We start from the raw sequence: 16,893 nt of genomic DNA, 5'->3' as shown, positions 1-16,893 counted from the left end.
ATAAGTACATGAATAAGAAAGTTTGTAGGGATATGGGCCAACAACACACAGGTCAGAGTAGGTAAGTTTGGGATTATGGTCAGCATGAACTGGTTGGACTAAAGGGTTTGTTTCCATGTTGTATGACTCCATTGGCTGGCACTTGTGTATAATAGTTAGCTTTGTTAATGAGTAATATGTTACTTGTGATGTGTAGTGAGTGTGTGGTAATGCCACCACTAGGACGTTCTAATGGTGGCATTACCTTCTAACAGTTTACTCCAGTAACCATTTTCTCAACTGTAGCTGCGATAGGAATCTTACCTTAAACGATCTGTGCAGATTTTGACTTAAAATCTTACAGCTTCTTAGCCACAGACAACACACACACATATATATGGATTAAAATGGTAGATCTAATGTGTACTTATGTTTTGATTCTGTGAAATAAGAGTAATCTTTTCAGAGCTAAGTGCCCACATACAAAACATCGACCAAGGTTCACATAAGGTTCGAGTGATAGTTAATTAAATGAGAATACACAGAAGCACATATATTGCAAAATAGCAAATCCTAATCAATTATATTAATATTCACCTGTTGTCTAAAGCTCATAGTGAAGGGAATGGATAGTTCCAGCTCAGATGCATGTAGATCTTCTGCAGAAATATTCCAGAAAAGCATAGAAAACCCATTTTTCTGTTTCATATTTAATGATGACCTTGTAATTGTCCTCTCTAAGCAATTGATCATGACAACCTAAAAACAGTTCTACATTTCTGTCACTGTAAGCACAAGGCTTTGTGTGTCAAGGACCTGGAAGTCACCAGGTAGGATAACCTGTGAAATGGACTGAAGATTCTGCCTAACTCACTGATTTCCATTCGCCAAGTTTCTACTGCTTGGTCTTAGTGTACAACGTACTGTGCCAGGACAGCGAATTGGTAAATACTGCCTGTTTTTCCAAATTAGTATATTTTAAATTCACAGCCTAGAAACTGTCAATCAAAGTACACACATGCATTATTTAGGCATTTTCTGCTTCTTTTACTCAAGGTATTAACACATTTATGGTGCTGATTAATGTCTGTGCCTGATTTGTGGACGGAAGATTAATATACAAAAGTGCTAATCATTTATTCACTCCTGTCACAAACCGTAATTGCTATACTCTATATCTGAGATCTGAACTCACTCTATTTGCAAAATTAAAAATTCTGTCAACTATCGCATGAATTTCTAGGCTTTCAACAGGACAGCAAATAAATTTAGCAGAACACAAAGCATAAATTCAGGGACTGGAATAATGAATTTCCTTGGATTTAGTATGCTTTATACATTATAAAGTTGTTTCTAGGTAATGAATAATAAGGCAAGTACCTTAGGACATAGTACCCAGTTAGAATTCACAGCTCCAGCCCCTATACAGCCATCATGCTGGAAGAATACCAACTAAAGAAGACATCTTAAATGATTAATGTGCGTACCTAAACTTACATAATATCACTTTCATGATCATATGAGAACCTTACAGAGCAATAACATTGGGCAAGGTTAAAAGTAAAAAACCATCAAACCTATTATATGACCTACCTTAAAGAAAGTCATTGTGGATCCATCTCTGACAGCACCATATTCTATTTTGGTTTGCTTTGCCAAATCATCTGCTGAGTCAATGGGAGAATCCATTCTTTCCACAGTCAGAAAGGCAGCCAAGTTGGCAGTGTATGATGATATTATAATTAATGTGAAAAACCACCATATTCCACCCACTATTCTAGTGGAGAGAGCTTTGGGCATCAGTTCCGAGCCTGTCACAATGGTAGCAATAAGAAAAAAAATTTGTTCACAAATTAAGAACAACTGAATAAAAAACATTCAACTTAGCAAGGAATCAGCATTTGTTCTAAATGAGGCTCTTATAAAATACGATGGGCAATCAGAAGAGAACATGGGTAGTGGTGATTCATTCATTCAAATGTACAAGCATGATCGTTACCATGAACACAGGAACGTAGCTGAAGACAATTGGGCACTGGTCAGTGCACCAGTGATTCAGGATACAGTAATATTGAGTAACATAAACAGCACAAAGCATTAGGAGATCAAAGTTACGTAGGGTAAATGATTTATTAGGATGATACCAGGGCAAGGAAACTTTAACTATGAGAAGAAGCTCTGTGTATTAGTATTACGTCCACTGTTTCCAAGATGAAATTTAATAGTCTTTAACATTAGGATAAGTTTTCACACAGTGACTATTCCCGAGTTGACAAGAGTACATTAATTTAAATCATCCCCTAAAAGTGAGGTAATATACAAAATGTTTTTGTGTAGAGGATTGATACAGTCAGAAATCATTGAATTGCTGAGTGAAAATTGGTTGAATGTTTGCAATAGAAGGCAACAGCTATGGGAAAAGGAAAGATTGTATTTAGTTTTATATTCCTCTTGGAAGGAGTGGGAGCAGATATGGTGAGATAAGTTGTCTCTCTTGGGCTGCAAACTTCAATCATTCCAAGACACAAAGTACTTCGGCAGACAAAAACTGCTATCTGGGAAATTTTAAACAATTGAATTAATTATATCATGCAATATTATTATTTTTTAAAATTTCACTTTCAAAGTGTTCATTTTGTTTGAAAAATGAATCAACAAAAGGAAATGGAGGACAAAATCCAATTGCCTGTAAAAAGCTTAAGCTGAGCTGGAAAACAAATGGATGTACTCAAACATTTAGGAGGGTACCAAAATTTGAAATAAAAAGTAAAGAAATTAGACAAGTTATTCACTTAGTCAAAGAAAACTGGCATGTTAGAGGATTTTACCCCAGTTGGGGAGTGGGGGGGGGGGGTATACTCACCAGTACTTCATCGTGACCATTAAGTAGCTTATCAGTATAGCCCAGCTTAGTGGTGATAAGTGTTCACTGGTGGATTTGTCTAGCCACTATATGCACTTAAGATTTATGGCTATACTTACCAGATAAAGACTCCCTTTATTTCCCCTCCCCTCCAATTATTTTCACCACTCTTGAAGACACTATAATCCTTGCTGGGTTTCTGGTGACCAGGTACCATCCCCAACGGTCATTCTTCATGTGCAAATATAGTTATTGATAATTAAATAACCAGAGATATCCCAAGTGAGTTCAATCCTGAAGTCTATTGGCCCGTGTGGCTCAGCAGCATGTCAGGGAACAGTTTTACTGATGAAGTCATTGGGGAAAACTTATAAACAGATTATATCAGTAATTCAGATGTTCCTAAGAAGAGTGTTACGTGGGCTCAAAACATTAACTGTTTTTCTCTCTCCCCACAGATGCTGTCAGACCTGTTGAGTTTCTTCAGCACTCTCATTTTCAAGGCAGTAATTGCCAATTGGCTTCACACAACACGAATTAGGTTATTTACACAAAGTTCATATGTGTTTTCATTTAGGCAGAAACTTAGATTAAAGAGCCAAGATGACAAGTGCTCCTCAAGCGAACCCTGAGACACAAGTATTGGCAAGCTGAATAATGATTTGAATCATTAGTCTGAACAATCTGCTCAATTAGTCTACTGTAAACTAGATATAAATAATGAAGTAGGTTTAATATTTGAGCTATCTTGAAATTTACTTACAATGTAAAACTGCAATAGGAGATCCCAGTAAAGTCTTTCATTTTCCCAGATCCGGCTTATACATATGGCTTAAATTGATTGGATACACTTAGGGATGTATAACGCATAGGTGTAAGATAGTTTAATATTAATTTTAATCTGGACTATTAAATAAATTAGATTGGCTGGCAAGGGGAAAGAAAGTTTGGAAAGTACAGACATTCAGATGCAGAGGCAAACGATTTTCTATGGCATTAAAACTTTTAATTCAGTGATAGGGAATTGCATAGCACCAATACCTATTAATTCAAAATAGCTGAAAGGAAACTATTAAATTTTAAAAGGTACTTCAAGTTTTTATGGTCATTATTTTGTTTAAATCAACAAACTGAACTGTTTTTAAAAATCAATCACTCCTCTAGCCTTAGGGATCATGCATAGAAGTTTTAAAGATGCAGCATATGTCTCGATTTTCGCAAATGTTGCCTTTTTGATTCCAAATTGAAATTCTTTTATTTCCACCAACTATATTTGTTTTTAAGATAATTTTTATATTATTCATTTCCAGTTGATAATTTGTTGATAATTAGTCTAAATGCTAGTGAGTCAGCAAGTTTAAAATTTAAGAAGGGGAGGACCTACTTGGAGATCATACTTGCTGATTACACTTTCTAGTGCCTTTTGGCAGACATGACAGCCAATCCTGATCCAGACTAGTGCCTTTTGGCAGACATTACAGCCAATCCTGATCCAGACTAGTGCCTTTTGGCAGACATGACAGCCAATCCTGATCCAGACTTTGCTCAATGTCTGTAGGAAAGAGAAACTCTGATCATCACAAGAAAAAAAATCAAACATTTGCTCTATCGCAAAGATTACAGACTTCCCATACTGAAGATTTGACTTGTTTTGAAGCTATTAGTGGGAGCAAGGCATGGTGTACTTAGGTACCACAAGAGTTTTATATGCAAGCATTTGTTTAAGAATCTCTTTAAAAAGATAAGCAGAGCCTGGTTGGGGCTGACTGTCATGTATCCAAGGTAGTGGCAACAATCAGACACGACATCCCACAGTTTGCTGTGGATGATGGTAAACTCCAACGTGTTTGACATGTATGGCTTCAATACATTCATTTTGCCAGCCAGCCACCACTGTTTTGAAAAGAGAAACCAGCTTTCATCAACAGTCATACACATGCAACCATCACATTCACACAGATGCTATATACTGTAAAACCTGATGATAATACCCTAATTTAGCTTGAACAAATCCAAAAAAAAAGCGCTCAAACTATAATCTGCTGTTTGTCCCAGTGAGACTTAGTTATGGCTGAAGAAATATTGTTTGATGGAGTTTTAAACTATGTTTAAATGTAGTTACTTCTGAATCATCTTTGTTAATATATTCTTGTTGCAAGAAAACATTAAAGCAAAACTAGAATCACAGATAACATTTTTCTGCCAAATTTCGCTAACATATACTGTTGATATTTTCAGTAAAATACAAATCCCAAAAGATTGTTACATTTATTACTTTTTCTGTTGTTCTAACTTGCTGTTTTTAAACTATGTATTTACTTTAATTCTTGTGCATCCATTTACACGTACAAATTCAGAATGTATTTGATATTTGAGTTCGAATGAAAGGGTGATGCCCAAAGTATTGCCATCCTTTTCTTTCACCAAATGATAATATTTAAAAAAAAGAAGATAAAAATGATTGGTGCTGAATGAATTTCACATTACTTTCTGCAGTGATATGTCTTAACTAAGCTAAGTATTGTTGTTTTGATTCACAGAGTTAAACTGTAAAATGGTGAATTTCCTCTGGAATTTCTTCAACAATATAACAGACAATTGGGAGAAAGAACCATCAAAATTTGCTAAAAGTTGTGTGAACATTGGATCTCCAGTGCAAGATTCCCATGGGTTCCCCACAATGATTATGAAGACTCTAAAATTAAAGCAGGTTTGAGATCACCCCACATATTCTATTAATTGTAAAATAACCACTTGGTTACTGCTATTGTATGTGTATAGTATGTTGTAACACTGTAATATCCATGGCAGTTTTCAGATTAATGTTAATTAAAATATAAAATTTTGGGAAGAATTTAATTGGAGAGTATTTACTTCATTAAAACCAATATGGAAACATCTAAAGTTTTTCTGTTTCATAAATCATACATCTAGCTAGTATTTATTTAAACTAAATTGACAACACCACATTGCTCGAGTTGTATTATCAGTCATTGGTGTACTTGAAAATTTCTGTAACAAATGAAATTTGACCCACTATCTTTCAGAATTACTTAAAGGCTCTTTAATTTTTAATATTTTTTTTACTGTCTCTTTGCATCTTCTACTTGTAATTTTAGCATTCAATCCAACTTTTCCTCAGCTAAAAATCTCTTATTATTTTTTCGTGTTTGATGTATTTTTGACGTACTTTTGCTTGATTTGCCCAGTACTATTTATTTATACTCTTTTTATTGTCTATCAGGTTTTACAGCATTGAGCACAGTTGCTGAGGATGGAGCTTACCACGCACAAAGGCCCCTAGCTAACTGTGGGATATGTGTAGAAAAGATATGTGACCTATGTACCTTGTTGCATGAGAGCTCCAACTCCAAACCAGAAACTATTAAGCAAAGTAAAATTGTTTTCCACCACATCTGAGTCAGGATTGCAAGGGTGGGGATTGTACCACTCGTAGGGTGTAAACCTGTGGTAATTAATATAAACAGTTTGTAAATAGGAGATGAATACACAGCAAACACATCAAATATGCAATAATGCTTAAAAACAACTCAAGAAATGATTGAGCTGAGTAGCAAATAGGTGAGACATTATTATAACAAGAACAAAGTTAGAATTGTATTTATTGTGCAGCTGTGGTGGAATGCTTAACACCTTTTACGTTAGAATAGAGGTCAGGAAATATTCTCATCAGTTTTCACCCTCAGATATTTGTATTCTGCAAAAGCTGCTTGAGATTGCAGTACAGCCATTAAGATAAAGGTTGCACTGTTTTAAGATTCAAAGTACTTGTTGAAATTTACAGTCAGAGAATATACAGGATATTGTAAGGAATCATATCTCCTGACAATGCAGTTACACAAGAAAGGCCACAGATGATAACTAGGCTCAGAAACTATGCTAAATCCATGCTACTTCTGTCTGATGCAGGCAGTATGCAAAAGATTTGTGGAGTGCCAGAAAATGGTTTCTGTGGACAAGGTTGGGTGCAGATGTGTGGGTTGGCACACAAACGGCAGACACAGAGCTTCCTGATTCTGGCCCGTGTGCCCAGCTCCCCATCAGGGTCCTGAATCTGGCGCATTTACAGGGAAGTCAGGTTGAGCATAAAACAGCTACCTGCCTTGCAAGAGCACACTTGTTAACTGAACTAAGAGTTTAGTTAACACTGCTGATGAGAGGCTAAATGTCTTTTTTGTCATCATTTTTATTGGAAGTGCTGAGAGGATACTTCCTGTCTTTCCCCTTTACCTGCAATGGCAGGCTGAAGCTCCTCCACTGCTCAAACAAGCTGCTTTTAAACCATCCAGCTTCAACAGAAATCAACAGAGAGCTTGCCCTCTGGCAAATTAATTGGCAAATCCTGCCAATATTATGCCAGCCAATGGTTACACCCCTGAATTTGATCCCATCGGGGTACTGACCCCAGAAGTAAAGTCGTGCACCAAGATTTCTTAGTGTTGGAAAGGAAGGAGTCTTAGTGGAGAAGACGAGTAGGAGATATGTTATTTATCCAGAAGGGATCAGGAGACCCACCAGACTGTGAAGGAAAGTGGATCAAATAGTCTTGACGATCAATGGCAGAAGTCAAACCCTGAGGACCTGGTTACAGTTATACACAAAGTTCAATGACCTTACATGGGTAGTTATGGTCAGGAAATGCACCTTTAAAAATGACATGCCCGAACAACTGCATCAGTGTCCTCACACAGTGCACCACCTCCTTATTCACCTGCCAACCATGACTCATTTCTAATTTTCATAGCTTCACCTCACCCTCACATATAAAGCCTCACACATACAGATCACCTGAAACTGAACTATAGCAGCCATAGTCACCAAATCTTACCACACCACACACACACAATTCATACAATTGTATGAGATACAGTTCCTTAACTCTTACTGAACAAGGTGGCAGATAACCAAAGAAGGTAACATCTGGCTGGAGAGGAATTGGCTGCAAATTCTTACCCCCATTGAGAAAGTGATACTCACCATCACTGGAGCAGCTATGATCAGTGGTGGGCTGAATCCATTGAAGATGACAGCAATAATAGGGCAGCATGGTGGCTCAGTGGTTGGCACTGCTGCCTCACAGCACCAAGGACCTGGGTTCAATTCCAGCCTTGGGCTGTGGGGACTTTGCACATTCTCCCCATGTCTGTGTGACTTTTCTGCAGCTTCTCTGGTTTCCTCCCACATTCAATGATGTACAGCTTAGGTGGATTGGTCATGCTAAATTGCCAATAGTGTCCAGGGATATTTAAGTTAGATGGATTACCATGGGAAATGTAGAGTTACAGAGATATGGTAGGGGGTGAGTCTGAATGGGATGCTCTTCAACAAATCAATGTGGATTTGTTGGGCCAAATGGCCTGTTTCTGCACTATACGGATTCTATGATGATAATATCTAATTTGCTTCTCACATCTGATTAACAAGATGCAGATGCTGTAAGTGACCATTATTTCCTTTTCCCTTCCATTTACTACAAGCTTGTGTCTTTCTCTTTGGCCATGGGCAGAAGAACCAGGTAGAAGAGCTGAAAAATGACGAACCATAGAATCCCCACAGTGTGGAAACAGACCATTCGGCCCATCAAGTCCACACTGACCCTCCAAACAGCATCCCACTCCCCACCTTATCCATGTACCCATTTTCCATAGCCAATCCACTTTGCCTGCACATCCCTGGACACTATGGGCAATTTAGCATGGCCAATTCACCCGAAAAGCGCATCTTTGGACCATGGGAGAAAACCAGACAACCCAGAGGAAACCCACACAGACACAGGGAGAATGTGCAAAGTCCACATAGACAGTCACCCAAGGCTGGTATCAAACCAGACCCCTGGTGCTGTGAGCAGTGCTAACCACTGAGCCATTGTATCTCCCACAAGAAGAAAAGGAAGAAAAAGTTACTTGCTCTCACACTCACAGCCACCAGTTCAGATCCTGATACAGATCTGGATATGTTGAGGGACTGGGCACAAGCAGTCTCTAGCTGGTGACTCCGCTTATGAAATACTGGTTGACTATGAGTGACATTGTATATATTGTTTATTTCAGCTGAAAGAAACCAAATACATTAATGTTTATAGCTATGAGCACATTCACAGCCAATGGCAATACCAAACTTGCTGTGCTCAAGAGACTTCAATTGTGGCTGTAGAAAGCCACAGATTTCAATAAAATCTGCAGTGACGTTCTGAAGAGTCACATCAGACTCAAAATGTTAACTCTGTTTCTCTTCACAAATGCTGCCAGGCCTGGTGAGATTCTTTCAGCACTGGCTATCATTTGTGTCTACAGTGAAGTGCAGATATCTGACATGTTAATGCTGACTGAAATGCAGTTGGAGTTGAGAGTGTGGTGCTGGAAAAGTACAGCCAGTCAGGCAGCATCTGAGGAGCAGGAGAATTGACATTTCGGGCATAAGCCTTTCATCAGGAATGAGGCTTGTGGGCCGGGGACTGAGAGATAAATGGGAAGGGGGTGAGACTGGGGGAAGGTAGCTGAGAACGCAATAGGTAGATGAAAGTGGTGGAGAAGGTGGTAGGTCAGAGGGGAGGGTGAGCGGATAGATGGGAAAGACGATGGACAGGTCAAGAGGACAGTGCTGAGTTGGATGTTGTGACTTGGATAAGGTAGGGGGAGGGGCACTGAGGAAAGTGATGAAATACACATTAATCCTGTGTGGCTGTAGGGTCCCAAGGCAGAAGATGAGGCACTCTTCCTCGAGGCGTCAGGTGGTTAAGGTTTGGCGATGGAGGAGGCCCAGGACCTGCATGTCCTTGGCGGAGTGGGAGGAGGAGTTGAAGTGTTCAGCCATGGGGCAATGGGGTTGGTTGGTGCGAGTATGCCAGAGATGTTCTCTGAAACGATTTGCAAGTTGGCGTCCTGTCTCCCTGATGTAGAGGAGACCACATCGAGTGCAACGGACACTGTCAATGACATTAATGGAAGTACATGTAAATTTCTGTCGGATGTGGAAAGATATTTTGGGCCTTGGATGGAGATGAAGGGGGAGATGTGGGCACAAGTTTTGTACTTCCTGCAGTGGTAGGGGAAGGTGCAGGGAGTGGGTTGTGGGCTGGTGGGAGGTGTGGATCTGACAATATAGTTGTGGAGGGAATGGTCTCTCCGAAACACTGATAGAAGTGGGGAGGGAAATGCATCCCTTGTGGTGGGGTCTGTTTGTAGGTGGCAGAGGTGGCAGAGGATGATGCAATGTGTATGGAGGTTGGTGGGGTGAAAGGTGAGGACCGGGGGACTCTGTCCCTGTTGCGTTAGGAGGGGTGGGGTTCAAGGGCAGAGGTGTGAGAAGTGGAGGAGATATACTGGAGGGCATCGTCCACCACATGGGAGAGGAGCTGCGGTCTTTAAAGAAGGAGGCCATCTGGGATTTTTCTGTGGTGGAATTGGTCTGGGAGTTCAGGTCCATTGTACCCTGAAGGTGACTGTACAGGTGGATAGTGTGGTCAAGAAGGCATATGGTATACTTGCCTTCATTGGACAGGGTATTGAGTATAAGAGCTGGCAAGTCATGTTAAAATTGTACAAGGCTTTGGTTCGCTGCATTTAGAATACTGTGTACAGTTCTGGTCGCCACATTACCAAAAGAATGTGCACGCTTTGGAGAGGATGCAGAGAAGGTTTACAAAGATGTTGCCTGGTATGGAAGGTGCTAGCTATGAAGACAGGCTGAGTAGGTTTGGATTGTTTTCATTAGAAAAAAGGAGATTGAGAGGGGACTTGATTGAGGTCTACAAAATCACGAAGGGTATAGACAGGGTAGATAGAGATAAGCTTTTTTTCCCAGGGTGAGGGATTCAATAACAAGAGGTCACATGTTCAAAGTGAGAGGATGAAAAGTTGAAGGGAGATACACACGGCAAGTACTTTACACTGACAGTGGTAGGTGCTTGGAACGCGTTGCCAGCAGAGGTAGTAGAGGCAGGCATGGTAGATTCATTTAAGGTTTGTCTGGACAGATGCATGGGTAGGTGGGGAGCAAAGGGATACAGATGCTTAGGTATTGGGCAATAAGTTTAGACAGTGGATTTGGATCGGCTCACACTTGGAGGGCCGAAGGGCTTGTTCCTGGGCTGTAAATTGTTTTTGTTCATTGGTCATCCTGGGAACTGATGCAGCAGAGACGGAGGAATTGAGAGTAAGGGATGGTGTTTTTACAGGAGGCAGGGTGAGAGGAGGTGTCGTCTAGGTATCTGTGGGAGTCGGTGGTATCCATGGTTAGTTGGTAGCTGGAGATGGTGATGGAGAGGTCCAGTAAGGGGAGGGAGGTCCAGGTGAATCTGAAGTCAGGGTGTTAGTGAAGTTGATGAACTGTTCAACCTCCTTGGGGGAGCATGAGGTAGCGCTGATACAGTCATCGATGTAGCGGAGGAAAAGGTGGGGGGTGGTGCCAGTGTAGCTGCGGAATCCCATGTACCTGACAAAGAGGCAGGCATAGCTATGGACCATCCATTTGGTTTGGAGGAAATGGGAGGATTGGAAGGAGAAGTTGTTAAAGGTGAGAACCAGTTCAGCCAGATGGATGAGGGTGTCAGCGGAAGGGTACTAGTTGGGATGGTGTGAGAGGAAGAAATGGAGAGCTTGGAGGCCTTTGTCATGGTGGATAGATGTGTACAGGGACTGGATGTCCATGCTGAAGATAAGACATAGGGGGCCAGGAAAATAAAAGTCTTGGAGGTGGTGAAGGGTGTGGTGGTGTCCTGAACATAGGTGGGGAGATCTGGACTAAGGGGGACAGGACAGTGTCAAGGTATGCAGAGATGAGTACAGTGAGACAGGAGCAGCCCAAGAAAACGGGTCAACTGGGGCAGTCAGGTTTGTGAATCTTCAGTAGTACATAGAATCCAGCGGTGTGGAGTTCGCGGACAGTGAGGTTGGAGGCTATGGATGGGAGATCCCCAGAGGTGATGAGGTTGTGGATGACCTGGGAGATGATAGTTTGATGATGGGAGGTGAGGTCGTGGTCGAGGGGGCAGTAAGAGGATGTGTCTGTGGGTTGGTGTCTGGTGGTATAGAGGTCAGTGTGCCAGACCACCACAGTCTTGTTTACTGGTTTGGTGATTGCGGTCTTTCAAGAAGGAGGCCATCTGTGATATTCTGTGGTGGAATTGATTATCCTGTGAATAAACAGACCCTATCACTTGGGATATATTTCCCTCCCACCCCTATCAGTGTTTCAGAGAGACCATTACCTCCGTGCCTCCCTTGTCAGATCCACGCACCCCCCACCCTACCAGCCCTCACCCCACTCCTGACACCTTCCCCTGCCAGCGCAGGAAGTGCAAAACCTGCGCCCACACCTCCCCCCCCTCATCTCTGTCCAAGGCCCCAAAAGAGCCTTCCACATCCAACAGAAATTGTACCTTACCTGTACCTCCATTCATGTCACCTACTGTATCCATTACACCTGATGTGGTCTCCTCTACATCGAGAGGACAGGACACCAACTTGCAGATCGTTTCAGAGAATATCTCTGGGACACTTGCACCAACCAACCCCACCATCACGTGGCTGAACATTTCAACTCCCCCTCCCACTCCGCCAAGGACATGCAGGTCCTGGGCTTCCTCTGTCGCCAAACCCTTACCACCCAATGCCTGGAGGCAGAACACCTCATCTTCCGCCTTGGGACCCTGCAACCACACAGGATTAATGTGGATTTCACCAGTTTCCCTCATTTCCCCTACCCCCACTTTATCCCAGTCCCAAGCCTCCAACTCGGCACCATCTTCTTGACATGTCCATCATCTTTCCCATCTATCTGCTCCGCCCTCCTCTCCGACCTATCACCTTCCCACTCGCCTTCATCTACTTATTACATTCTCAGCTAACTTCCCCAGCCCCATGCCCCCCTCCCATTTATCTCTCCACACTCCCCCCACCCCCCACCCCCCCCAGCCTACAAGCCTCATTCCTGATGAAGGGCTTATATCTGAAACATCAATTCTCCTGCTCCTTGGATGCTGCCTGACCTACTGTGCTTTTCCAGCACCACACTCTCGACTCTGATCTCCAGCATCTGCAGTCCTCACTATTTTTCCGTCTTGAAATGCATTTGGACTATGACCAACTGCTGAGATCGCTTTTTCCCTTCCTTCACTATTATAGTCTAGCTGCTGGTCCAATGTCTCCTCTGCTTATTCTCTCCTGATCAGCAGGACACCAAGAAACCATCTGCATCTGGAAACAATTGGCTTGAAGAGAAAGCTCAAAGTGGAAATTTAGTTCTACTGTCCTGCCACTCCACTTCTTCTTGTCTAAACTGCTCTGGAAAGTCCAAACATTTGTACCATTTCAGCAGGAGTCAGATCTGTTAATCAGTGAGTTACTTGAATACTTTTGGGTGTCGATTGGTACTTGTTGCATTGAAAATCTACATACTATAGAAGTTAATATTGCTGTCTACTTCTGTAATCATCACTGATTCAAGTATTTAAATAATTCTGTTGTCCAAGATAATTACAACCAATTCTTACTCTTACCTAACACTGGGGTAGTGATTACTTTTCAATTTAAATTGATCTTGAAAGATTGTATAAGCTCTGGATGAAGGCAATCAGACCACTATACATGCGATCTAGTGTTCTGGCTTTCTGTCCGTTTTAAAAAAGTTCTGCGAATGTGTAATCAAAAAACTCCCCAAATCAATGGCATTATTGCCATTGGCTGTAGCTGCTGAGACATTGCTGAATAAAGGCATTCCTTTGTCTAGCTTCAACGTTCTGACCATTGTAGAAAAGCAGATCACTAAGAATGGCAAAAGTAAAACTCTGCAAATTAGCTTATTTGTCAAACTCACCGACAGAGAACTGGCCCATGGATCAATATCTACCCATCATGGTGCTCATCCCCAGCCTATATGTATATATTATATATTTAGAGAATTTCAAATGCTGAACTGCATGGGATTTCACTATTTCCAGTGAAATAGTAAACTATAAAATTGCAACCTGTTATGATGTGGATTTGACAACCAACAGCTTATTCATGAAGAATGATCAAATTGAAACCAAATAAATATGTCTTTTAGCTGTGACTCTACACAGAATGTGTAAGTAGGACAAGTACAAAGTTCACCTTTGGATATGGAATAGACTCTAGTTCAGCACAATCTGTGTGACCTAGAGTTGACTCTTAATCTATTCTTAGTTGTGACCGTATAGGTACACACTGAAAACACAACAGGTTATTTTTGGCCATACAGAGTTGAAGTGCATTTAATTATTCATTCCTTTCAATGTGTGTAATGCAGTAAAGGTATCATTCTAAAAAGATTGAGAAGTCTTTTTGATACTGCAATGGCATTTTGATGGTATATATTTGAGACAGCTTCATACGTTTTCAGAATTAATTCACAGTGTTTTCATTAAGCTCAGAAAATTCCATGTGCTGCATTTGTGCATGGGTTGGGTGTAGGTAATTCACCTCGCTCCCCCCCCCCCCCAACAAGGAACAAAGTATTCTATATCTCTGTTCTTGTGCAAGATATTCAATAGGAAGACTAATGTATTTTTGTATTTTTTTTTCTTATAGGTGTCCATAGAGAATGAATGCTGGCAGGATTTTCAAATGTGGTGATAGAACACAGAACATAGAAAAATACAGCGCAGTATAGGCCCTTTGGCCCTCGATGTTGCGCCGATCCAAGCCCACCTAACCTACACTGGCCCACTATCCTCCATATGCCTATCCAATGCCCGTTTAAATGATCATGCTGCAACGGAGACCAATCCTTTTTGTTTCTCATAATCCTGCATTCCGTAGAGACTTCTGAATGGCGGTCAGCAGAAAACTGGGATATTTTCCTTTGTTCTGCCTACAACATTTAAGGTCAACTGTAGTTCATGCACACAAATGGTCCAAGTAAGATGAACTGAGGAGAGAGCAGTAACTAAGCAGCCTCTCTGTTTGTTACACCACAATGCTACACTATCTAGTTTTTGGGCTGAATCTTCCCCGTCCCTGAATGACAAGGGCAATGGTGATGGTAGGGAAAGTATGGTGATATCACAAAAATTAGATTCCTGAACATCATGGAAATAGATTCTGCACCGAGGTTTTAAAGACAAGCTGAGAATCTCGCTAGTGAGTGGCGAGGGGCCTATATGCTTGCATCTACATCTTATTAGTACTTGATCACACTTGCTTTATATTTCCTATTTTCCACATGGCAGACAGAAATTAGATGGTGACAGTTCTGAACATGAAAGTCAGGTTGGATACCTGGCAGCTCCGGCTCACCACATGCTCCTCAGGCCTCCATCTTGCAGTATTTTAACTCACACAGAAGCAGAATTAAAATAATTTGTCATTATCCTTAATTATCAATCCTTCATTAAAACTTAACTACACACACACAGAAATACTTAATTGCCTGGATACCACATTATCTTAATTCACACAAATCAACAGGCATAAGTCATCAATTAAAGTTTCTTTTTTCAAGAAACTGACAAACACTTCTGGAGAAAACAAGAAAGACTCTCTAAGTACACTGTCTGCAGATTGATGACACCATAACAAATGTTTTTCTATCTCACATACACAAAACCTGTGTTAAAGTATCAAAATATTAACCAAGCAGCTATTGCCCTACTTGCTGCATCTCTGATCTCAATCTCAGATTCTGGTGTTGAGGAAAGTGAAAGCATTTAATATCAGCATTTTGCAGATGTAAAGGTAAAATTGACAAAATCAGTTATTAGCAATATTACACCAGTTAAGCTGGAAGAGAAACAAAGAGCATGCATATGTTATAAGAACATTGCAGCTCAGCTACAGCACCATTACCCACCACACTATTTCCTAGATTTGCAATAAATTTCACTAGCCTGAGTGAGTACTTAATAAAATGTGCAATGGTGTCAACTGAACATTGACACAAAACTATCCTGATTTCTAAATGTAAAGCTCAGCACAATCATAAAACATTAAAACAAAAACCCAATTGCTGTTAATCAGTAGAGAATGTATTACATTATTATCATGTCCATGTTGTAAATGTCTATAATAAGTTGATCTATTAATTAGGCTATAAACAATAGCAAAAAGAGCTGAACACCAAACATGTTACACATACAAGAATATACACTGCCAGAGTGCAGAGACCTCCTTTATCAATAACATTACAACATAGTTTGTGAAAGAAAATCGATTTTAATTATTGTAGTAATGTTTCTGGTTCTCCACCCTTTCCCCCCGACAATCACACTTGTTCTGCCTTACCTGGCAATAACAAAAAGGACACAACTGACCCCAAGGCAGGCCAGCAGCACGTACATCCAAATATCTGGGGACAACGGATTCAAGAAAGAGAAAACACCTGGGTTTGTGCCATTGGGCTTCCGATAGAGGATGCTAATTCCCAGAGTCATGAAGGGTTTTGAGAAGTCAATAACCTTCTCCCGGACGTAGGTAATAGTGAGAGGGGCAACTGCTAAATCTGCTTTCTGCAAAAAAGAAGAAAACCAATTAGGGCAATTCTAATAACAAAGAAATGGAATGAAGGAAGGTACAAATCTAGGAGCAAATCATTGCAGATGCTGAAATCTGCACTGAAAACAAAAAATGCTGGAGATCACAGTGGGTCAGGCAGCATCCGTGGAGAGAAAGCAGGCTTTAGATGGCTCTGATGAAGTCATCTTGCTTTCTTTCCAGCAATGCTGCCTGACCCACCGTGATCTCAAGGAACCAATCTGTTCAGCAAATCATTTTTTTTGTCGTGTTTTAAAAGTGTCGTATGCTCCAGTAAGATTACTGTCAAGGACAAAACAAATGGCTACAATCGGTTGTGTTCTTCAATATAATGTCCAGTTCCACATTGTTGTTTGAAGTACTCTGAAATTTTAATATTGCTCGATTTTATTTAATTTGTTACTGAAATTTGCTAAAAACAAAAATAGGCAAATATTTCTACAGTATTCATGGATAACATGTGAGAACTGAGCAAAACACACTATCCATCCAATGAGAAGAAGCAATTTCCTGTATACTTGCAAACTGCAGCTAATGAAC

General features: G+C 40.8%; 1 protein-coding gene across 5 annotated transcripts in view; it reads right to left on the bottom strand.

The window, feature by feature from the left end:
* LOC122555053 (glutamate receptor ionotropic, kainate 1) overlaps window positions 1–16,893 on the bottom strand; it is a 321,843-nt gene that overhangs the window by 34,876 nt on the left and 270,074 nt on the right. For all 5 annotated transcript variants that reach the window (XM_043700697.2, XM_087992908.1, XM_043700698.2 and 2 more), the window contains 3 exons: window positions 16,105–16,328; window positions 6,190–6,308; window positions 1,573–1,790 (listed from right to left, as the gene is read on the bottom strand). In XM_043700697.2, coding sequence (XP_043556632.1) covers window positions 1,573–1,790; window positions 6,190–6,308; window positions 16,105–16,328 — 561 coding nt within the window. The remainder of the gene's footprint in view (window positions 1–1,572; window positions 1,791–6,189; window positions 6,309–16,104; window positions 16,329–16,893) is intronic.

The sequence above is a fragment of the Chiloscyllium plagiosum genome, unplaced genomic scaffold, assembly GCF_037043375.1.
Source record: "Chiloscyllium plagiosum isolate Xiang-an unplaced genomic scaffold, Cpla_swu_hap1 HiC_scaffold_12, whole genome shotgun sequence".
In the NCBI taxonomy this organism is placed as follows: domain Eukaryota; kingdom Metazoa; phylum Chordata; class Chondrichthyes; order Orectolobiformes; family Hemiscylliidae; genus Chiloscyllium; species Chiloscyllium plagiosum.
This window is presented reverse-complemented; position numbering and strand designations above follow the sequence as displayed.